Source organism: Amblyomma mixtum, chromosome 5 (assembly GCF_055824585.1).
Source record: "Amblyomma mixtum isolate Tamu chromosome 5, ASM5582458v1, whole genome shotgun sequence".
Lineage (NCBI taxonomy): Eukaryota > Metazoa > Arthropoda > Arachnida > Ixodida > Ixodidae > Amblyomma > Amblyomma mixtum.
Window position 1 is genome coordinate 44,649,410 of NC_143016.1, and position 25,101 is coordinate 44,674,510.

General features: G+C 47.0%; 1 protein-coding gene across 2 annotated transcripts in view; it reads right to left on the reverse strand.

Moving 5' to 3' along the window:
• LOC149341946 (neuronal acetylcholine receptor subunit alpha-10-like) overlaps positions 1–25,101 on the reverse strand; it is a 149,749-nt gene that overhangs the window by 19,773 nt on the left and 104,875 nt on the right. For both annotated transcript variants that reach the window (XM_089544228.1, XM_089544227.1), the window contains 3 exons: positions 21,755–21,799; positions 6,344–6,453; positions 5,106–5,286 (listed from right to left, as the gene is read on the reverse strand). In XM_089544228.1, coding sequence (XP_089400354.1) covers positions 5,106–5,286; positions 6,344–6,453; positions 21,755–21,799 — 336 coding nt within the window. The remainder of the gene's footprint in view (positions 1–5,105; positions 5,287–6,343; positions 6,454–21,754; positions 21,800–25,101) is intronic.

Sequence of the window (25,101 nt, forward strand, 5' to 3'; positions counted from 1 at the left end):
CTCAGAACTGATGTCAGGGTTTTTCCCTCACCCCGAAATTCCTCCCTACGTGGCTGCGCAATCCTCCGCCAAGTGGACCGGAGGCGCGCCAGACGTGTGGGGCCAACGGACACTTTCAGCTCCTAACCGTGCTGGCCTAGTATACCGCCCGTCGCGTAACGCGACGTAACCGAGACCGTTCTCGCTTGTTTATGGCCGGCGGCTTCTCCCCCCGGGAGGCAGGATTCCGGAAAGATGGGGGACAGGAGCCCAAGGTCGATGTCGGCAGAGAGCCCCGCCATCTGGAGTGGCAAGGGAAAACGCAAGTACGAACGGGGAGACAAACCGAAGAGCATGGGCGTTCGAGCCCTCCTCCCCTTCCAACGGCACGCACTAAAACAAAACAAACAAAACGAAACAAAACGGGGCGCGCAGCCTAGTCCACTCTCCTCTCGCGGAATGTTCGTAACACATCTACACAAAGAGGCGGCAGCGTGCCGAACCCTACAGGCTGATATTAGCGCTATTTGTTCATCATTTAATTTTGCGTTATCTTTTGGACTTCGTTGCATTTCTCTTTTGACTAGAGCTCCCAACTGTAGACTAATACGTTTATGATCACTTCCTAGGCTGTCCTTCCCCTCTTCGTCTATTTCCATTATTGCGAGCTTGCTATAGATGCCCTGCGACATTAGACAGTAGTCAATGGTTGTTTGCCTGTTACGGGATTCCCCCGTGATTTGTCCCTCACATTTAGTTTCTCTATTGACAATAACTAAGTTGTGCCGCTCACACAAGTCTAGCATTAACTTCCCGTTACAATCTGTGTATCTATCCAGATCCTCGATGTGGCCGTTCATGTCTCCAAGCAAAATAATATCGACACCGTCTCCAATCTGCTTTATATCGTCATTGAGGCACTTAACTAGATCCTTGTTTTCTTGCCTGCATTTGTCCCCGGTCCCTAAATAAACTACCCCTAGCCATGTCCTTTTGCCAGCAATTGTACCTGATACCCAGACATGTTCTTTGCAAGTTGATTTTATTCTTTGCCAATTTGTTCCTTGATGTATCAGCATACCTACTCCTCCTCCCTTCTTCTCCGTTGTTGTTCTGTTGCACCCTTCCCAGACATAGCCATCGATGAAAGGTGGATCTTCTAGATCCCTCAGATGTGTCTCGCATAGAGCGTACACACCTACTGCTTCGTCCTTTAACTGCTGTTCTATTTCTAGCCATTTCGCTCTCTTTCTACCCCCTTGCATGTTTATGTAACTGATCCTGGCGTTAAATTTCTTTTTCGTAGTTTTCTTTCTGGGCCTCCTAGTGGCCATTTTGTTGGGATCAGCCGCCATTGTTACATTTACATCGCTTCTACCTACCCCTACGCCCTGAGCCACCGTGGACCCCCTAAAAAAGCTACCGCTCGGCCTCCCAGGCGCCTGCTGACGAAGTGCTGAGGCGAAGTGGCGAAGGAGGCGGAGGAGGCGAAGTGCTGACCGCAGCGCCGCTGCGGCCACAGCGGTGGCGGCATGAATTGACGGCGCGCCCTTTCGCCGCGATGGATGGATGGATGGATGGATAGGAGCGCCCCCTATGAAACGGGGCGGTGGCAATTGCCACCATGCTCAGTCTTTCTTTATTATTTCTCTTTGTTTACTGTGTTGGCAATTCTCACCAAGATTCTCCATCACCCCCGCCTACGGTTTCCTACAATTCTAACCTTATGCCACATCTCTGCTTTTCAGCCATCAATCCTCCAATCACTTTTTGCTGACTTCCACTGCAGATTTATTTACATGACCATTGTTATCTTTAAACCCTAGGGCCTCAGAAAGAGTGACTGTGCCTGCATCGACATCCGGATGGATACCATCACATTTGATTATGAGGTGTTCAATTGTTTCCACAGATCTACCACACACTGCACATGTGTCATCTTCTTCGTTAAATTTCTTTTTGTAGCTGCGCGTTCTAAGACACTCTGATCTAGCTTCAAAAAGTAGGGCACTGCCTAATAACTAGGACACGAGAAGACACGAATCACTGAGGCGCAGCCAATGCATGCGCAAATCTCCTTGACGTCGCCAGATGGCGCCACGTACCCGGCAGCTACGCGCGCGCCTGCAGCATCGGGACCAATCACCGCCTGCTCACCGGCAGCAGGCGGGCTCCCGGTACTCCGCTGATGGTAACAAGGTACAAGGTATGCTAAATGTGTCTATTTGCGAGAACTTCGTTGACGACTTCGAGAACGGGATCCATCGTAACGATGGAAAAACGCCGGTGCAAACGTCGGTGCAAAGCGACGGTAGCGACGACCGCAATAGTCGATAGATGCCTTCAACGTGCGGCCCGCGGTAGCTTTCTTGTCGGCTGCTGCTAGGCAGCTCTGCTGCCGTCAGAAATCACGGATTCTGCGTTACGTGATCTGCACGTCATGTTTCACGTCACTTAGTCCTGTGCCGTCATAAAAGAATCCCAAGTTTGAATCAGAGCGGCGGAAAAAACTTTTTCAACTTCGAATCCAAATTTCTCAAAAATAAATGCATCTTTCGCTGCCGACCAAGTGGCAACAAAGCCGTGAAATGCCGAACTATCGGATTTTGCTTTTAAAAAAATATTAATAGAGCTCTTCACACTGTCCCTTTAAGCTGAGGTTCAACCAATGCGCGAGCGCATGACCAACGCTAAAAATACCGGCCCTCTTAATGACGGAACTTTTTGGGGTGCTCTAATTAGAATCGCTTATCCTGGTAGGTCTCAATCAGTGCTCGTAACTTTTTTGTGCTAAAATATATTGATCTGCCAAGCAACACAAGTGCTATCTGTAAAAAAAGTTGCACACTGAAGGGCGAATTCCCGTGCCTATAACTCGTACCCTAGCTTCCTCCCAAAACGGAGCAAAGTATGCTTGTCACACCCAGTAAGGGTGGGATCGTTATAGCTGCACCCTTTTCTGACAGCTTTAAAGTTTGTAGGTTCTGATTTCTTTAAAAGGTACTGATCAATTTTTGGGGCGGCTGCACTCTTGTAGGGCTGCACATGCCCTACGAAAAGTTGCCGACGACCTGTCTAACTCTGCAGTATAGTTACGGCACCCTAAAAAAATAATATAATACATAAATATGCCTTTCACGGTGTTTCTGAAGCTGTTTGCAGTGGAGCCACGCTTGTGATGTCTGCATGATGCTCACGGCGTGATTTTTCTGAATACTTTAAAAAGAAAAAGAAAGTTTGCTACAGTAGGCCAACCTTTAGCAAACCCGCTCGCACAGTAACATGACACCATAATGCGCCACGTATTTTTACCAAAGGAACATAAACAACTAAAAGCTTAACTGGAATGAGTCATACAAAGCTACCGACGTTACAGAGTTTAACACAGCAGACTTCATATTTGTGCGCAGTACTTACCAGCCATGACGCGCACACTTTCTTCATATTTATACGTGCCATGACAGCGAGTCCTTATTTGGAGTCAGTGATGCTTACCTGGTAAGCATCACTGACCACATTAATTAATTACCAGATTATGGGGGCAAAAATCGAAGTCATTGCTAATCGCATAAAGTCCGCAGCTATCATTTAACAGAAAGCTCAAATGATTCGCATCATTTTAAAAGAACGCTTTCATTGAACTACTTCAATGTAGTTCAACAAGTCAAAGAACATCCATACACCCTTACGCACCCTTTCACCCGAACGAGCTACAGCATCCTTGCACCCGTGCACCTTCGAAGGGTGCATGGCTGTATTAAAGGTGCTAACATACTGAGCACACCCTTTACAAAAAACAATAAAAATAAGGGTGTGGGAAGGGTGCCGACATTAGCGTCGCACCATTAAGGGTGCAATTTTTTTTTTTACTGCGATCACTTACATCGCTGATCTGAGCATCTCGCTCTCTCGCATAGTGTAAATTGTGTAATGGCAAACTGGACGATAAAATATGGCTGTTTAATTTGAATTTTGGCTCTCAGACAAAAAAAAAGCAGAAGAAAGCGAGAATTTAGGAATCCTCGTGACAAAAAGAAACCATTTAGATCCGGCATTAATGACATGTGAGCGTCGCTGACAGAGATGCGCCATTTTTTTTATGCCCTAGCGGGCCGTACCGGGCAGCGTGATATTAGGAAAAACAAAGTATCCCATTTATCATCTGCGAGCCATCACAGACCGAAGAAATTATCCGTGCAGTGTGAAGCGCTTCTTTTGCATTTAAATCCCCCGGCAGCCTTGCCTTTCGGTCAAGCATACATGTCAAGCCGGTTCGGTCCCATCGGTTACGCGTCTGCGAACTCTGACTGCGCCAAGGCACATGGTTTTCGAACCCAGCCGAAATGCTTGGCATCTCACCTGCTAGCAGAAGCACACGCGCTCAATCCCGTTGCGGGTGAGGATGCTTAGTAAACGATGGTGACTCAGCTTCCAATTTCCAAGAATAGGTGCTGCTCTATACAATTGAGCGCACTGGCAATAGCACTGATTTTTGGTTATACGTTTTACAGTATAACGCTTGACACCCTTGACACATCCCTTGAACCCTTGACACATCCGTATTTTACAGTTTCTTCGAAAGAACAATACGTTTTAAGCGTTACTGAAAAATTTTCCGGCCGGCGGAACGACATGGATCATCCTTGGCGCTTCATGCGAGGGCGTATTCCTCATGTTGACGTGGGAACCAGAGTTGAATACCAGCCGCCGTGGTGGCTCAGCGGTTATGGCGCTCAGCTGCTGACTCGAAAGACGCGGGTTCGATCGCGGCCACGGCGGTCGAATTTCGATGGAGGTGAAATTCTAGAGGCCCGTGTACTGAGCGATGTCAGTGCACGTTAAAAAACCCCAGGAAGTCAAGATTTCTGGAGCCTTTCAGTACGGCGTCCTCAAAGTTCAATAATAAAGTTCAAAGGTAAAGCTGCTGAGACCATAAAACATGCAAAATGGATGAACAAATTTGATGTGAATTTTGTTACGGTTTGAAGGCTCCTGTGTGCCGTATGTGTGTTGTCGGAAAAGATTCATGCACAATTGCCCCTTTGAACACATGGTGGTGCATCTCGGCATTCCACTCCCAGGGCAACCGGAAGGTATACCGATGAAACGAAGTAACATGTGATCACCTGCAGCCCGTCGTAGATCCAGGAACCGAACTTCATTGTGCAGACTTGGTCGTCAAAGGGGAAGTACGTTACGTCCACGGGACAGGTGCTTCGGAACTTGGTGGGTGGAGGCCAGAACACTCGGCCCTGGGGGTCGATCATGGCGCGCGTCTGGTAGTAGCCCCGCGTGTAGTCGTCAGCACTGCGGGACATGGTACAGCATCATTCTACACAGTCCTGCAATTTATGCTCTAGGCTTCATGGGGGAAGGGAGGTTGACCCCACGAGCCGACACGCCAGTGGACCGAACTGAGCTGCCGCCGCGCCCCGCCTGATGATGCGACGCCTGCAGAGGAGTGCACGCCTTAATCCCGAGGCGCGTAAGATCAGCTGCTGTCGTGTTTGGTTTACTCTTACGTGTGGGCATAGAAGCAGCTTGCAGATGTCAAGGTTAAGCATGGACTGCACACCTATCCGTCTTCCATACGTCTGTTACAGGCTCTTTCACAAATGGAAGCTGAGCAGTCGGCTACAACTCAGTCTGGAACGAGCACGACAGTTTCATTGTCGATCGCGCTGGTAGTAGTCTTAGGCAGTTGGTACAGGAGAATTTTCCTTTGTGGTCGCATTTTGTCATTACTGGCGGATAGAGGAATACTTTTCTGATTCGCAATATTTTTTTCACAGTTCAGTGACTGAAAAAAAAAGTTCAGAGACTCGCTCGTCGGCGTGTGTGTTCAAGACATGAATTTCACGTGCGTCTACTCACCGCGATGCGAATGCCAGCCAGTGTGTGTGTGTGGACATCACCCATGAAACTCATTGTATTATGCCATCATTAACCTTCATTCGCACTTTCCTCCCCGTTCCTTTCCCCAGTGTGGAGTAGCAGGCCAGGGCCATGTCGCCACCGGCCGACCTCTCCACCTTCTCCTATCATTAATATTTCATTTTTCTCTCTCAGTGATGCATTCCGAGTTATTTTTGCCGTGAAAAAAAAAAGTAATAAAGTTAAGCAGTAACACAGGTTGCTATGACCACACTGGACCAACCATTACGTAATATAACACCCTTTCTTTCCACGCGGCCTTTAGCGCAAAACATCCCATCGCAATCAGAGACAGAGTACTGCACCTTGAAAGGCCTTGTCACCGATGTTTGTTCCTTATTCCAGTTACATCATGTTCCGAGTTTCGTGAGCATATTAATAACTAAAATAATAAAAAGAAGCTTCTATTTTATTTGGGTAAGGTGCTTACTTGTTGTAGAGAACGATGTCTGGCAGCCAAATCTTGTGGCAGGGCAACCTGAGGTTGGTAAAGTTTCCAAACTCCAACGGATCCCAGACGAGGTACTCGTCGATCCATTCCTGTAAGTAAGTATTGCAAAGTGAGGCCATCTCTGCGGAGATGCTGTAAATGCTGCCAGAATTTTGTCAACGTCAAACAGGCACTGCTATTGAACAGTAAAAACAGCAGAAAATGCTGGTTTTATTTGTGACTGTAATGTAGTGCAGAGTACGGCAAAAGGCGACATAGGGCTGAACACAATATTTTGTTACTTAGAGCCCTCTATGTTATGAATTAGTGAACATATTATTGTGATATCCATGTGCTACAATCTGCCACATGTCCACTACATTTTTATTCAAGGTTGGCTCCTCTATGCAGAGAAAAAATTGCGATGCCAATCCATGGTGAATGAGAAAACGGTCGAAAAAGCCCATTTTGCACACCAAATTTTTCAAAACTGTGCAGCTTACCTAGATTAAAGCAACTTATTATTTATTGCAGCTTATTGTTGATATTATTTTTTCAAAGATTAAGAATTTTTGCGCTTCAGGTAATTAAGAAAAATTTTTTAGCAGCAGGCTGCATATGTTGGGCAAAACGCGACATTTTGGTGTTTTGCTGGGACTAAAGTAGACGTGATGGTTTGATTGCTTGCTGTATAGCTCTACTAGTGTTTTCTAGCTTTCTAGGCAAGCTTTAATGTCCAAAAGGAAAGAAATAAATGCTGAGTAGCGCCAAAAAGACACAAAAAAGCTTTGAAGAGATGCAAGCAGCGCCGGTGGTATCAAGCAGTTTGGTTTCCCCAAGGCACCCACCCACCACACAACCGTAAATAAAGTGAGAAGATAGGAAAAGCAGCAGCAGTACAAAAAGTCTTGCGAATCTTAGCGTCGTACACTGTCCGGCGTGTGCGAACAGTTATCTGTACAAAACATTTTGGCAAAGGAGAAAGCTCTGTTCGATCTGGTGAGCAATCACATAAAAAATCTTGTGCTACGAATCGAATCAAATCGCGTCTTCGTTCGACACTGCTGAGCCAACGAGCAACACCTGTCACAGTAAAAAAGAGAAGTTGCGATGGAGAAAAATTGAAGGACACCAAGGCGCACACCCCGGAGTAATGTAGAAGTCCGTGGACTCGTCGCATTTGTGTTTGTCACCTTTGGCCATTTCATAGCTCTCAATGTCCGGCGCATTCGCTGCAACTCGCACCGTCACGCTTGCAGACTGGCTCGCGCGGGCGCCGCAACCACCGTTGACATATCGGCCTGCCGGAGCATTGAGGTCGTCGCGCCTTGCCAGCAGCTGATTTCGTTCACTCAAACCACGGTTTAGAGCAGCACACTCGTGGCGCGCAAATGCGCTAACCGCGTGATTTTTTTTTTGTATTTCGCGGGCTTTCTTTGGAGCTTTGAAAAAAGATGCATGTGAGGCTTCCTTTATCGCAAATAAAGGAAATGGGGGTTTCCGAAGATGCTCTCCAACTTTGCTGGGCACATTTCCTGTTTAAAGTCAATATTTACGCGTTTAGAAAATATATCTTAATTGCTAAGTAATTAATTGCAAAACAAAAAATTGCGTAGGATGCGCAAGCCGGTTGGTAGATGTATGTAAGTGGTTTCCCTGGCCTACCTCAAAAGGTTTTATTTTTTAACCCTCGCCTAAAGTTAGCGTGGACACCCTGTATATACCCACCGAGTGCGACGCACTATCTCTTTTCGCGCAAAGACTGCGGGCCCCCAAAGTATCGAAGAAGTACCCCGCTGGTCGCGTTCGAATCTGGGGGCGATCTAGAATCGAATTGCTATTTAAAACTTGCGTTAGGCACAGGTCAGGAGTCGAAGTGTCAACCAACAGATACAAGTGCGTCTAAGGGAGCCGGTCCGCCTTGCAACTCAGGGTCCTTTTCGCTGGTATATTCGTGCCCGGAGTGCCCACGGCACCTTTGCCGCTATAATGCCATCACGTTCTCCGCGCGTAGTGTAAATAAATGGTGATTACCTTTCTGCTAGAAGTTACCATAACCGAAAGGACGACAGGAAAGGGAGAGTTTTCACTGTTGGCTGAAACTTGATTTCGAGCCCTAGATTGTTCCAAGGTACCTTGAAGTGCAATGCAAATATGTTTTCGCGGACTGCACAAATGGGCATGCCCATTTCTTTGAATTTAAGTGTACTTTGGGCGGTTTATTGCGTATTTACGAAAGTACACTTTAAGTACACTGCGGATACCAAAATGCGATTTCGAAAAATCGATTTCGAGCATTAGATTGTTCAACGGCAGCTTGAAGTGTGCTGCAAATATGCTAATGCGGACTGCCAATTTGCTAGAATTTAGGTATTCTTTGGACGAATTGCGTATTTACGGAAGTACACTTCAAATACATTGACAACATGCAAATGCCATTTCCCGAAACGCGATTTCGAGCCCTCTGCTGTTCAACGGCAGCTAGAATTGTGCTGCAAATACGTTTAAAAGGACTGCCCATTTGTTAGAATTGAAGTACACTTCGGATGAATTAATTTCATATTTACGAAAGTACACTTTTAATACATTGACAGGATGATAAAACTACACACATATTTTTTCACGTATTTGAAAAATGCTCGAAGCATGCTTGAAGTGAGGTATTTTTGGCATATTTTAAGAATACATTTCGAATACCAAGCATGAAATTTCAGGAACGTATTTCAGGAACGTATATTATTTTTAGTGCATTCATGAATACAAATTATCTTTAAAATACAATTTAAATAGCCCACCATATATTCCAAACGTATTAGTTCTCGCTAAGGGCGTGCATTGTTTATCTTTTAATAAGCTACTTTCGCTACAGATAACAGGAAGTTTTGACGCCTGGTTTCTCCCAAAAACTACCGACATAACCTTCGAAGCTTCAGCTTAGGCAGACATTTTTTGCTGCTTACTGCATTATCGCGCATTCCTTTAATAGAGAGAAGACACACAAAGCAATCCGCGATATATAGATTGCATATTCCCTGCATGTATTAATGGCACAAAGAATCGCTTATAAAATAGTTCTTTCAAAGCGTCACTAGAGATCTTTATTTGATGCAGAATATTTGAATAATGAAAGCGAAATTCAAGAGGCCCGTGTACTGTGCGATGTCAGCGCACGTTAAAGAACCCCAGGTGGTCGAAATTTCTGGAGCCCTCCACTACATTCGCGGAAAGGCGGCCTCACGTAAGGTAGACTTCGAAGGAAAGGAAGATTTCAGAGTTTGGGCCTCAATCTCCAGTCTTGTTCCTCTTAAAGCATGGCACAATCTCCCGTGCCGGCGCTGCCTCGTTCTCTTCGGCACGCGGCTCGTGCCGGCCATGAGCGTCGCTAAAAATGCTCTTGCATTCTCATAGTTGCTTTCAACTACGTTCTTTGCGAAGTTGGCTCAACTGCAAAAAGAAGTAACAAATGTTTGCTTGGAACCTGGCCGTTCTGCATTCCTTCTGTTTTTTTTTGTGTGTGTTGTGCTTGGATTGATTTCTCAGAGGCTTTAGCCCTCAAAAAAGCTGGAAGTGTGAAATCTTTTAATGGAGATAAAGAAACAAAAAATAAGAACTAGAACATCAATAAATAGCCAATGTAATAAGCACACAATTAGAATAATTAGATTATTAAAAATTACGGAAGGCACTTAAGACTGCTTATGAGCTTTGAATGCGAAATCACTATTTCATCGTGAGCTCTGTTGCGATGTTCATTAGGATTCCTTGCTTTCGAATGAGACACTCACTCATTAGCATACAGTGCTACGCAAAACGCATACAATAGGTTCACCTTTATTTGCCAAGGAGAAACGTGGTTTTGTGGCCTATGAGTTGCGTTCTCGCATCGCAATCTCAAGTTCCTTTGTCCCGCACGTTCCGAAGAAATCTTACTTTTGTAGAGAGAGCTATATTGGCCACAAACTTGCGATTTCGCTGCGGCGGTGCTCCGAGGAGGCATAGAGACCGACCTTGAGCCGTTGCCTAGCAACCGCCGCAGCTGGCGGACGCCGCGCGCTCGCCGCGCCATCTGGCATGACGTCACACCACGCGCCTCGACGCGGAGCCGCCGCCACCCTTTGGTATGACGTCACACCGCGCGCCTCGTCGTTGCGCTCGCCTTAACTTTCGCTACGCATATCCTGGCATAGCCTAGCTGAGCCACCGCCAATTTTTTCTTCTTTGCGTACATGTCACTGTTTTATGGTTTACTGCTGACATCATGTGAAAGCATAGTGACGTCACTGTGGAATTCCGTGCCACGGACGGCGACAACCACCAGCCTTTATACTTATGGGACATAAAATGCTTCTACATTAGCAAGACGAACTTGCGAAAACGCATGTCTCTTTTTCTACTACGCACAGTGCGAGTTGCACGAAATTAAGGCAATGTTAGCGACGTCGTTTTTCGGGTAGCATTAACTTGTAGCAGTGTAGAGCGCTGTCATTGGCCCCATTGCACCATTGTATGGATAAAGCCCGTTAAAAGCCCGTTTCTTTGACACAGCGCGTCTCAGTCTCGTTGCTTAAGCAACTCGTGACGGCGTCATAACACGAGCGCCCCTTTCGTGCGTAATTGCAATAATGCAGATATGCAGGAAGTGTTTTTTCTCCACGACCTTCTCAAAGAAACTGTTCACGATTGCCCTTTCCCTAATTTTGGCGTATTGTGCACATGCGAAGGATAGTGTGGCGGGCTATAAGACGACGAAGTGTGCAATTAAATCATTCCATAGCCATCTGTCATGTCAATAAGGTAGACTGTTGAGCTATAGGTGCATGAGCACTTAGAACCAAAGCAGAGAAGAGACACAAGGAAGAAACACACAGCCACGTCCACGTCTTTGTGTTTCTTCCTTGTGTCTATTTCTTCTCTGCTGCTGGTTTTAAGTAAACTGTGATATCGTACTGCATTCATCGGCTTGGCTTCACGTAAAAATATGACTCAAGCAATGCACGAACGTTCCGTGTTCTCGCGCGAAAGCTCAGTCAATATTTCCGTTTCAGAGATTTTGCGGCACCTACTCAAGTAACTTCCGAGGCATATTTGTGGCCGCTATTGTGCTCGTGGCTTAACTGAGACCACACGCTTCTATATATGTCACGTATTTTGTCTTCTTTCAATTTAGTATGCACTGCAGAAGGTGTGTCATTATTTCGTTTGAACATTTTAGTGCGAAAGCCCTGTTTTCTGATTTTGTTCAGCGGAGCTTGCTGTAGTTGTATTTTACTCCATAACTATGCATTTAAATTCATTTATCAAATGTGTACTAGTTCTGAAGAGAAGAGGTTACTGCGAAACCAGCCAGTGGGAACCAGATTTCTATTGGGTCCTCCATCTTCGTCTAAGGGAATCTCTGCGTGTACTCGCGACTCATAGTATAACGACAACTTCAGAACAGGCCATGTTTTTACTGTGCTTTTCCCCAACAGGAAAAAAAAAACACTGCCTATTAAAAAATTAAGGCTGCTTTTTGAACACTTAAACGGCCCTTACTTTATCCTCATTGGCTGTTCTCTAAACCTGACGGGGAAGTTTAGTGCCACTTTCTTCGACAGCCTGCCGCGAAGTGATGACCTTTCACTAAACGCCCGGGAATTAAACTGCTGTGGTCTCTCTAACGTGCATTCCTAAGAGGAATGTGCGCCTAGACAGCTGGGGCTCCATTGTCGCAGCGGAGACAAACGGTGATTCTCGGACAGACAGAAATTGGAATCTGGCTACAAGGAATTCAATTACCAGCGACGCAAAAACCTTCGAAGAACACGTTCGCTTAGGAGACCGGGACAAAACTTTGTGCGTTGGCGTTAATTAGAAGGACGAGCATCCTCTCAACCAGTGCTCAGGTTACTGCGCTAACGGAGGCGCTGTGCTCGGAGTCACGCGGCTCCTCCGGCGGCCTATCAGCCGCACGCCCGAGAGCGTAGCGTTGCCGTCTGGCTGTACGGGCTTTCAATCCATTAGCGCCCAACTAAGGGGGAGGCGATCCGCTTGAGAGCCGCGAACGAGATGGCGGCGACTTGACGTCTCGTTAGCTTTCAGTCGGCTGTCCGAGATTGCCCACGTCCATTCTTCTCCTTTAGCACACTTCTTTGAGTTGAAAAAAAAAAAAAAAAGTTTACGACGTCCGTGATTTATGGCACAAACTCAGGTGCTCAAGAAGTGGTACAAGTTTTCCAGATCAAACGCTGAATACTGAGCCAAGCAGGGCTATGAAGGTGCAGGCGCTGGCAGGAAGCAGTTTAACACAGCAAGAAGCGCTTGTAATTTTTATACTCTACATCCTGAGAATTTGCGCGTGGTAAAAGAGAGGAGGATAGAAAACGTTCCATCACAGGATGACTGCACACATCTGCCCGACAAACATGACCGTGGCCTTCCATGGATGGGCGAGGGTATGAGCAGTCTCAAGTTGGGCGCTGGTGAAGAAAGAAGCGGCAGAGGAAGCCGCACGTCCAGAGCTGACCGCATTCGCTCTGTTCGCCTTTACTCTGCGCAACCAATGCACCGCGATCTTTTCTAAGGGGCACAAGATGAATAATTGGACTGAGCACAGCCTTGCGTGTGTGTCGTCATTCATCCTTCATCACACTCATCTCAAGTAGACATAGCCCAGCTAACATCTCCAGCAGCACCAACGAATGCGTCGCAATCTTTCTCTCTTGTCATTGACATGTCTAAAACTTAATATTTTATTTTACTTACGCTGTACCCTGCAGCGCCAAGACATTACACCAGGCGAGTGGGCTTCATAATGCAATAGATAATATCAGGTTATACAATTCCGACAAATAAGAACAATAAAATTGGAGGACGCTTATGCTTCGCCTTTAGGAGTGGAACTCAAGAGCGTGTTGTAGCGCTGCCAGGGAGTCCACGGAACGCCATCGCTCGTTCGGCGCGACGCCTCGCCCGTTGGAAACACCTTTGGACTCAACGCATTTGTCCAGGAAAGAAAATGGCGCAGTAATTGTCCCACACCTCGGTGGACACTCGAACCACGCCGTAAGGGAAGGAAGGAAGGTGGGAGTGAAAGGAGAAAGAGAGAAAGTGGTGTCGTAATGAAGGAAATGAAAATCATATTTGATGAAAGGAAATGAGAGAATAACTATCTCACATATCTCGGTGGACACTCGCAGCCCCCGATTATAGGTTCCGGTTTGAATTGCTGCCGCAAGCTAGGCTCTAACTTAGCTAGCAAGTTTATACTGCACGAAACACTGAATTGTATGACCCCGTCCGGAACGTTCTGCGCCAAACGGTTGGCATGATACGATTTTTTCCTACGCGTGGTGCACTACGACACTGACGGCTTTTCGACCGAATGAGCTACGCTGTCGCGCAAAAGTACAAACAGGCATTAAAGGGCAACTGCACGACTTTTCGAGATTTCCGTGCTGTTCAAAGATTCAAATCTATATAAGCTGAAGGTAAAGCATGCCAAGTGTTTCTGCGCTAGAATTTAAGATAGTGACGTAATCAACGATTAAATTTTAGGCTTAATAAACAGATTCACAGAGCGCTACGGAACGAGGACAGAAGGAACACGAAAACACAGGACGGCCGCTGTTTTCGTGTTCTTTCTGTATTCGTTCCGTAGCGCTGTGTGAATGTGTTTATTAAGCATGAACCAACTACCCACACCAGAATCCTCTTAAATTTTAGGCTTCTTCTCACAGCTCCGGGGGAGAGGGTAGAAGCTGGGTGTGACGTTACGGTAGGGTGACGTTACGGACGTTAAGGTAAGATTTCAAATTTCCGCTGCCGTCAACGACACCCTGCCGTGCCTACTTGGATGCTGCCGAACAACGCTGGGACGTATTTTGCCTAGGGTGGCGTTGGTTTTTTTCATTGAAAGCAAGCGTTTACGCGTTGGAAATGTACTGGCACCTTCGATGACGTCCTGCGCTTGTCCTGCACTCGATAACTAAGTATACACAAAAAATAGCAAGGTCACGAAGCTGAAACGAGGAATGCAAATAAGCCGCCTCTGTTGACCTTAGCCAGTGTGCGTCGCGCTTGCTCATCTGTTTTTTTTAATGCTTTCCCCTGCAATGCTTTTATCAGCATACACCGTTTTATATGCGTTTATTGCGCACCGCACCACGAGACACTGAAACAAAATCGATGATCGCGGTCGCCGGGTCGGAAGCAGCGTCTGGTTTCCGAAATAACGATACCATTGCGCCGAGCGCTCGAGTTTAGCGTTGCGAACGAAATCGACAGACCTCTCTGCTTCACGGTCAACAGGGCTTGCTGAGCCAGGGCTACGACGTCAGTGCGATAGCCGCAGCTTCAAGGTTCCCCAGAGATCGATGCGCCGTGAAAATAGCGGGGACCTGTGCTCGGGGGAGTCCTACTTAGCGGTGCGAAGCTGGCTGACATCGGTCGACCGCAAACTAAACGAGGCAGAGTCTGCTCCGTTAAATGGCTACCCGTTTTAGCAAGTGTCGAATAATAATCAGAAGCTGAGCTGTACACGGTACGTTAGTAGCTACGCTACGCAGCCTAATGACCATGGGTACTTTGCCTGCTATATATCTTGTGTCGAAAATAGACCCGCAGAGCGCGCTTTTCATTTGGCTCTCGAAAGACACAACAGAGTACAGGTTGAATAAATGATCCGGAGGTGCATTTTTCATCTAACGGGAGGTTCTCCCTCCCACACTAATGACGACGAGTTGATAGTGGACGCATTCTTTTTTGTTTCTAACATCGGATGAAATGTAAGAAGGATACAGAACACAAATGAGTCGGTCTGGGCCAATGATTTGCCCTTCACGCGTGGATATGCACATCCTTTGCCCATAACACGCAAGGTGCATCTGCGGAGACGAGAAATAGATCGCGGCGCCCTTTGGTGATCTTTCGCTGCGAGAAATGAGGAAACAGAGCGATTAGGCTCGTGTTCGAAGTTCATGTTACTCCTCTTTGGAGTGGAGTTCCGGACCGCTCGTTGTTGAAATATTTTATTGCACTAACACTTATAGCGGCTATTCCCCGCATTTAGCCGTTGGGTGTGCCTGTTTGACTGAAGCCTGTTTTGTGGCAGGCTGCTCACGTGCCCACCGGGGGGTGGGCAACCTGCCCAGGTATACATACTATATGCGAGGTTGAGAAACGCTTCATTTAGGTGGCTTTTATTAAAACAGGCTTTATGTTAGGCGTTTAACAGGTCCTGGCACAAAGTGACGAGGGCACGTTGCAGTTTCAGATCCAGGGAGGCGAGCCAGATAGGCCACGGTGGGGGCGGGGGGAGAGGATAGGCGGGGCACTGGAAGGCCGAATGGCGCAGTATAAGGCAGTGTTCTGTATGTTTTGCAACGGGCTGGCAAAGGAACTCAAGAATGTTTTAACCGCGTGGACTGGGCCTCAAATCAGCACGGCTGGGGGCGAAGGGGGTTGCACGCAATCACCTTTGCTGGTCGGTGCACTGCGAGGGCTAAATGCACGGATTCGTTTATGTGTATGACGTTGTTGTCCTACCCTATTTTTTGTTCGGCTTCTTACTCGACCTGGATTTCTTGCAAGCTAACAGCGCAGTTATCGATTTAAAAGAGCCGCGCGTGACGTTTTCGCCCACCCAAGCCATTGCGAGAGCGTACCCCAACGACTCCGGGGTGGCCGCCTTGCGCATTGCTGCTGACGCTGTGACGGCTTGCGACCTACTGGTTGACCGCAACATCATGGAGGAAACAAAAGTGAGCATTCTACTAGAGAATGGGTCTGCCTTGTAAGAGGGCTCTTTCGCTGACGGCATCGCTGCGCGACTCACTTGCGAACTTCGGGACCGAGTTTCAGCACATGTTACCGACTTTGTTGAGCCAGCTGAAGTATGTGTTCTGGAGTCGCCGTCACCAGCTAACATTCTTTCTGCCATGGACATGAATCCCGGCTAGTCGGTGGGTCAGAGGCAGCGCCTGTTAAAGCCCATTTAGGATTTCGCTGGGTGCTTTGCCATGTCATCAAAGGTAGGGCGCACCCCAGTAGCCAAACACCCCATCATCGTCGACAAGGAGATAAGCCCGATATCCCAGCACCCATACCGAGTGTTGCCGATGGAGCGAGATGCAAGAAGTGTTTTGCGATGGCGTAATCCAATCGTCCGGCCACGAGCCCCTGGGCTTCACCTTTAGTGCTGGTGAAGAAAAATTGCCGATGATTACGGTACTTCCTAACGCGAAATTTTAGCGCAGCTGATCAGCTGTTTCAGTTTTTCGATAGATTGAGGCAAAGAATTCGAGCAAGGCATGCATGTACAATTACAGACAACTTGTTATTTTTCACACATTTTCCTTCTTCAAGAAACACTCCAATAACATTTTTTGATTGTCATGAAGGAAGCTTTGTGGTCGGCGAAATAGGTGGATAATATGCTCGACTTACTGCAACAAAGCCGGGTTCTCAAAGAAGAGGTCTGTGCAAGTATTTCGCGAGGTTGTAACAGTCATGGGAGGCGTTACGAGCGAGGAGAACGGGATGTTTTCCAGCATAAGTGTTAATAAATTCCTGTTTATCTTTATATTTACACTAAAGTCCCCACCCACCCTGCCACCCTAGCAGGTAACAGTTAATGGTTGATCGCGAGAGTTCGCTCACCGTTGTCAACGCTAACGCGTGCGGCCCACATCTCTCTTGGTGGCCGCACCTTGGTGGCCGCACCTTTGGTGGCGTGACCTTTGGTGGCGTGACCTTTGGTGGCGTGACCTTTGGTGGGGTCGCACTCCTCCAGAGCGCGACCCCACCAAAGGTCACACATAGCATTTACTGGGTGCCAGGACACACCGACATAGTGGGGAACGAACGCGCCGACGAGGTAGCTCGAGGGTATACGAGCCGAGCTTCCTCCCAATCGGACGATCTACCCGACCGAGTCGGCCCTACGTACTCAGACATTCTCAACTACTATAAGGGGGTACGGATCCGCTATCCGCCGCCTCATCCGGATCTAAATCAACTAGAGGCAGTGTATTGGAGAAGATTGCAGACAGGAACATTCCCAAACCTGCATATCCTTAGCAAGATTTACCCGACGCGATATCGGGACACTTGCCCGTGGTGTGGCAGCAAACCATCGTTGTACCACATCAAGTGGGAATGCAGTAAGAACGACAGCTTTCGCAAAGAACCGAGTGCGGAACAGTGGGAGAGTCGGCTCTCCAGCGGCGATCTGGGTTGCCAACAATGTCTGATCCAGCACGCCCAACGAGCAGCGAAGCTCAGCGGAGCCCTGGAATAGGGGCACCGACACTGTGAGAAGAAGGAAGATGGACCTCTTCTTGCTCGTCGGCTACTAGCACCTTTCTATAGCAATAAAAGTCTTTCCGACCTACCTACCTCTCTCTCTCATCACCCCACGTGCCTATAAGCGTGATTCAGGCGTCCACTGACCCAAGGAGCCAGTTAAGCGCACTTCTTTTTCTTAAAATTGCACAACTTTGTCAATGCCAACGCGTGAAGCGCACATCTGTCACTACCGCCACGTAGCTTAAAGCACGATTGAGGTGTCAACTGTTCCAAGAGGGCAGTTATGCACCTTTCCTTTGCTTTCCAAGCTCCCGCTCAATTGGTCTCGCAGCTTAAAGCGCGACTAAGGTGTCCACTGCTGGTTACAACAGACAACGGCGACGCCGTGAAACGCAGAAACGGACGCCAAAGAGCTGCGCTCTAAAACACAACAGTTTGCAATTAAAATGACGCCTCTGTTCCGCGAATTAAAATCTGGGAATTACCCACAGGTAGCTTCTCCAGTTTAGCCGCGGGAGGCGGCGTCTATGAGCAGGACAGTAACCTATAGGCGGCAGCATACAGCGTTTCTTACCCTCTCAATAAAAACGTTCAGGGAAACGCTGAGCAGCTCGTATGAATGCCGCAGAGGGCATGGCAGTCGGCTAACCTCCGAGTTTTTCACCTATCAGGATGCCGTATTTTGAGGCTTGAGCCCGATGAGTTCGCAATCTGTGTGATTCCAAAGCTTTGGGAAAAAGAAGGGAGCTGAGTTTGGTCAAAAAATCGTTTGTACATGTATATGACCGACAAACTGATGGGCTGACGTGTTGGGATCCCCCCCGCCCCCCTCCTCCTGCCGCCGCTTCAGGCCCGCAATGTAGTCTCCCTGAAGCTACGTCCTGTAGTGAGAGTTACAACTGGCGTCAGCTAACCAGGGGTGGTATTCTCCCGGTGTCGCCTTTTGCGACATGTCGCATTAGGGCGGGGCCTAAAAAAAGTGCGCACAGTTGCTCGAAGAAACGAAAAACGCCGCCGGCACTTTCGTCGGCGGTGCTTTCATTCACTCCGAGAAGCGACAATTTACCACTGCTGATTCACTAGCAGCAGTAGTTTCGTATCTTTGATAGCAAGAATATTTGCCATCACATGACGTGTAATGTTTAAAAAACATTTGCAAATTTAATATAAACTCGCATTACTTCATTTAAGTCTATAAAACACCGCGAAAAAGCTCCAAATCTATTTTTGTTTCGTTCCGGATGGTTGTGCTAGGTTTCGGCTGCGTTTCGGGCAGTTGCAGACGGTAGCAGTGTAGCTGGAGGTCCCATTAGGCTTGCGCGCTCCAGAATCGAGAGCGTATCTCAAAAACTAGGCTGAATTGCAGCTTAAACTTTATCGTCGAAGCAAGGTAAGTCATAGCGAAAAGCAAAACCACCAGTATTTGCCGGTAAACATGCCGACCGGTATCGCAAGGACTGTTGAATTGGCTGAAGCGGGTGGCTCTCGCTTGGAAGGACGCCGCCATGTTTTCACGCTAAGGGCGCAAAAGCCGCAGCTGCCGATTGAGTTCGTACGCTAACGGTAGCCCGTCACCCGCGCGAATCGCTTCAGCGCATTCCGTTGTTCGACTAAGCGTAGTAAATTGGGGCGACGTCACGATGACGTAGCAGGAAAGAGGATCCGTGTCGTCACGCCGCCGACACCGCGGCTCGAGCCAATCAGTGAAGAGCGAATGCGACATGTCGCAAAAGGCGACACCGGGAGAATACCACCCCAGGGGTGGTATTCTCCCGGTGTAGCCTTTTGCGACATGTCGCATTAGGGCGGGGCCTAAAAAAGTGCGTACAGTTGCCCGCAGAAACGGAAAACGCCGCCGGCACTTTCGTCCGCGGTGCTTTCATTCACTCCGAGAAGCGACAATTTACCACTACTGATTCACTAGCAGCAGTAGTTTCGTATCTTTGATAGCAAGAATATTTGCCATCACATGACGTCTAATGTTCAAAAAACATTTGCAAATTTAATATAAACTCGCTTTACTTCATTTAAGTCTATAAAACACCGCGAAAAAGCTCCAAATCTATTTTTGTTTCGTTCCGGACAGTTGTGCTAGGTTTCGGCTGCGTTTCGGGCAGTTGCAGACGGTAGCAGTGTAGCTGGAGGTCCCATCAGGCTTGCGCGCTCCAGAATCGAGAGCGTATCTCAAAAACTAGGCCGAATTGCAGCTTAAACTTTATCGTCGAAGCAAGGTGAGTCATAGCGAAAAGGAACAACACCAGTAGTTGCTGGTAAACATGCCGATCGGAATCGCAAGGACTGCTGAATTGGCTGAAGCGGGCGGCTCTCGCTTAGAAGGACGCCGCCATGTTTTCATGCTAAGGGCGCAAAAGCCGACTGCCGATTGCGTTCGTACGCTAACGCTATTTCCCCATTAGCGTTCTGCGCATGCGCACTCTGGACCCGCTATTCCGCTATGCACGCAATTACGCAAAGCCCGCAATACTAAAACTCTCTAATGTTGAATTGTAGGTTTGTAAAAGTCGTCACATTGCTTTAAATCTTTGCCTCGTGCGGACACTGTTTCGTTGCACTAACGTGCATTAAAACGCCTTGAAGGGTCATGTAGATGCGAGCGCCAGCGCTGCCAAGGCCATCTCGTCGCAGCGGGCTACGTCTGCTTCATCGTCTGTTTACGACGGTGCAAAGTAAGTTCGCATAGCGAGTGGCAGTCCGGCTCAGCAGACGGTAGCCACAGTGCTGTGCTCTTCGACAGCCGGCAATGCCGCCGACAAGATTCGTCGGCCAAGACAAACTGGTCGCGATGTCGGCGGACACGCCACTCTTCCTCGCATCTGAAAAACCAGACAAGGATAGTGCGATCCATGGCGTCTAGTATAAATTTCGTAGCCCGTCGCCCGCGCGAATCGCTTCAGCGCATTCCATTGTTCGACTAAGCGTAGTAAATTAGGGCGACGTCACGATGACGTAGCAGGAAGGCGTATCCGTGTCGTCACGCCGCCGTCACCGCGGCTCCAGCCAATCAGCGAAGAGCGAATGCGACATGTCGCAAAACACGACACCGGGAGAATACCACCCCAGGGGCACTTACACAAAGCTGTTCACACGCACGAGTGGCCGATGATCGCTGAGGGTGCGAGCTGAAGCGATTAACGCAACAAATATCCCAATACATTCGCTAATCCTACTTTAATGAATGAACAGCTCTAAAAATTCACTTCCTGGTTGCCCGCCACTGGTTGAGGTCTACAGAACGCGAAAATGCATTTATTATCATGGAGACAGTTTGGGCAGGCCGGGTAACGCTGAAGGATTCGGTTAACAAAAACGAAGTGACCTTTCGCCTAGTCGTCTAAAGGGTGATTTGAACATTTAGTGCGTCACAACAAACACGTAATTCAAGTTCTCGTGTGTATCGAGGTCACCTGCGGAGGAAGGACAGGGGAGTCGACTGTTCGCTATGATGTATTTCGACTTAGAGTGAGTATTGTTGCAGCCGAACTGTTTTGCCGCCTTTTCACGTGCGCCTCGTTCCAAACTGCAGAAAAGGACAGGAAAAGTGTCCTTTTCGAGAAGTGAGAGTGAACTCGCCCGTTTCGCCATCGTGTTACGCGAAGAGCCGCTGACGTTTCTGCTTAGCAAGAAATAGCACTTCGAATTGCCGTAGTATTTCAGCATCTTCTCGGTGTAGTGTGCAGTCTACCAGGATATATCATTGATATTTAAGAAACGACAACTTGGTTTCGTCGGGTAGTGCTAGGACACGAATGAGTATATGCTGGTCTACGAAGGTTGTACTTAAGGTACAGTTCTCCCGATTTTACGTTCTGCTTTTCTGAGCAAGTGACAAAACTGCATGAAAAGTCAAAACTGAATAAGAAGGCTTGCGATGACTTCCAACGAATTATGAATAGATAATGAACGAAATAAATAGCATTTCTGGGAAAAACGCCAACTCATGACAGTACCATGGGGAGGCGCTCTGAAATATCATATTGCCGACAATGTTCTGAGCAAGACTGACGCTGAATGCTTGTTCTAGGCTGCGCGGAATAGCAGTAATTACATGCTTTTTATTGCTGGTGAAAAAATTACGGGGTCTTGAGGGGACTATAGTGAACTTACTTGATCGAGCCACACGATGGTTGTAAGCACTTGATTCTTCTCGTCCTGAGGAAGATAATAAAAGTGGAGTTAGAAATACAGCACTGTGTACGTTAACAGCTCGCGTAACCGCACCTGGGCCACTGCCTAAAGGAGTTTGCTCATACGCAGGCCAAGTGCTTTCTGTTTTTCTGATGGCAGTTATGTCGGGTATTGCAGCTTCGCAAAGGCCTTGATGCATAGTGTCTAAAAATTCCTCTATTGGCCTGTTTTATCTGTACATTGTTTATTTTCCGGCAGACTGTGCAGTCACGGACAACATTTTACGGGTTGCGGGCAAGCGGGAAAAAAATTCCTGCTTTGCGGTGAGGCAAAGCAGGTCAGTGAAGGGTATAAATTCATGAAGGGGCCATTCTCTGAATGCGTACCAGATGACGAGACAACGCGTATTGCGAAAGCTGCTGTCCATCACTATACCTATATAGAGCCTGCTATAGAGGCAGATGACCTTTGTGCCTATGGCCCAGTGCAGTTCGCTTCAGCACGAATGTTTTTGCATAAAAAGGGTTCAAAGAGGTTACAAGAAGGAAAACATTTCAAACAGGTTACAACACCGCTTAGTGGACTTCCGTTTGCTCAAAAGTAAACAATTCATTAATGGAAAGAACCACAGTAGCAGAAGCACTTCAGTTATCAGTAATAACAGTCGATGACATATGCTAGGTGAACAATATGCATCCAATATTTATATCAGTGTTTACCTAATTTATATAACTTGGGAGCTCAACGAGTCAGCCACCAAGAATGGGCTACCACCACTATCTGACAACGATGTGTGTACTGTTCATCGACTGCCGTCCAAGAAAGATAAGATTTCTGGCATCAACTGCCTGTTCACAAATCAAAATGTCAGGAGTATTTGCTGTCGAAAACGCGCCTAGTAAGCAGTGCCTACAAAGAAATCAGGATCCTTCAAAACATGACAAAGCGTAATCGGGAGCTTTTAAGGGAGGTGGAAGAATGGGCGCGGAGCACAGGGTACAAGTATGCCTGGCACAACAATGGCAAGATTCTTATCAGAAAGACTGACGGCGCGAATTCAATTGTTGTATCTGAGGCAAGTGAGCTTGCTAAGCTTACCTGAATTATTCTGGCTGTTTTTCTTTTTGTTTTCCCGCGAACCCTTAGCTAACAATGAGTTCCGCCTTGGACACAGATGTTATCCCAAGTGATTTCATAAATCACCTCGGTTCAGCCTTTCTAAAATCCTCAAAATGCCTCCATTTTAATGCCCAATCAAGTAGACACAAAGTAACTAGTTTAACTGTCCTGTTACAACAATTAGATGCGACATTAAATGCTATTTTGCTAACAGAAACCTGGTGTGCCAATGATCCAGATGTACCTTGGTTTCCCAACTATCAAACATTATTCCTAAACCGCAATGGAGATCTTGGTATGGCGTTTGTTTGCTAACAAAAAGCGAACATAAACCTGAGCTCCTGACTTCCTTGAATCGCTGTTTTCTTTTGTCGCTGATTAAAAACCTACATTTGTTTGTGGTGCACATATGAAAATAAATATGGCAGCCAATGGGACTCCCAAGAAATGCTTGGACTTATTACTGGAAGCAGGCGGGCTTTCTAACGTGATTATGCTACCAACACGCCTAAGAGCTAGATCATCGTCACTTATCGATCTGTTCTTAACAAACGCCACCAATAAAGCAGCTAAACGCGGTGTGATTATCTCAGACATCAGCGGTCATTTACCGATATTCTTGTGTTCGCAAGGAAACTTAAAAAAAATGAACAAACAACCTTTCTCCTCTCAAGCGATCACGGAAGAAAGCCTTCTTCCTTTTAGGCAGCGTGCATCAGAAGCTGAGTGGAACGCTACTCTTTCTGAATGCGACACCAGCCATGCTTGAGAGGACTTCCTTGCTATTCTGAAAACAATTTGCACAGCTTGTTTTCCCATAAAGACATCTAAGCGGAATAAAAAATCCCCCAAACCATGGCTCACAGCTGACCTTCTGCTTTATATAGACAAAAAGAATAAACTCCACCATAAGTTTAACAGGACAAGAGAGATGGGCGACTTACAAGTTTTCAAAAGATGCCGTAAGAGCCTAAATAAGAAGCTTAAGACAACTATCAATGAATATTTCACAGGGGACTTTGAATGAACCTAAGGGCGTAGTGATCTTGTATGAAAAAAACTAAATGGCCTGATAACTAATGATACTCTTCCTACAATAATTTCTTCAGTGGAATTAAATGGGGCGGATGTGTCTGACGAAGTTTTAGCTGACGTGTTTAATAAATACTTTGTTGGTCTTTGTTGTGACATGGACTATGGACGTGGATAATAACCTTATGTCCCACTGCTAGATAAAATGATATATCTTAATCCTGTGAGTGAAGACGAAGTAATGTCTACTTTCGCTGAGCTCAAAAATAGTAAGTTAAATAGAATTCAGCGCAAAAAAAGGGCAAGGGATAAAGTAAGGGACACAGAGACGTTCACGAGCGCTAACTACCAACTGTTTATTCATGCTGAAGTACAGGGGATATATAGGAAGGGAATTGAAAGCATGCGCGTAGAGAGGCATAGAAAATGCACATCCGTCAAGCAAACAAGTTAATCAAAAAACTAATCTAAAAAAGCACAACAGTTCAAAACCCTGGGTGTTGTGTTTAATCAGCAGATGTCCTGGAATGATCACGTAGCCCACATTACCTTAAAGTTGTCACAAATAACTGACCTTCTCTATCGAAACCGTGAAAATTTACCGCCTCGGGCTATGTTGTTAGTTCATCACTCCTTCTTCCACTCCTGCTAAAAGACGCGGGTTCGATCCCGGCCGCGGCGGCTAGAATTTCGTTGGAGGAGAAATTCTAGAAGCCCGTGTACTGTGCGATGTCAGTGCACGTTAAAGAACCCCAGGTGGTCGAAATTTCCGGAGCCCTCCACTACGGCGTCTCTCATAGCCTCAGTCGCTTTGGGATGTTAAAACCCCCATAAACCAAAACCAAACCAACTATTGTAGCCTTATCTGGGGCGCAACAGCACGGAACAACCTCAACAAATTTTTTGTATTACAAAAAAAGGAATCAAGATTGTAACGAAATTACCGTTACAACTATCGCCTTAGCCGAACCCTTACAAAGAAATTTTTGAATAAAACAACCTTTATCCAAAGTCTGTCTGGACTGAAAAGGCACGAACAAAGCTACGAAACAAGAAATAAGGACATGTGGGAGCATTTTGAACAACATATAGTCTACAAACTTTACTGAACCAGCTTCCACGACTTCTTAATGATGTATACGGACAGGATATAACACCCCAGTATGTCACATTTC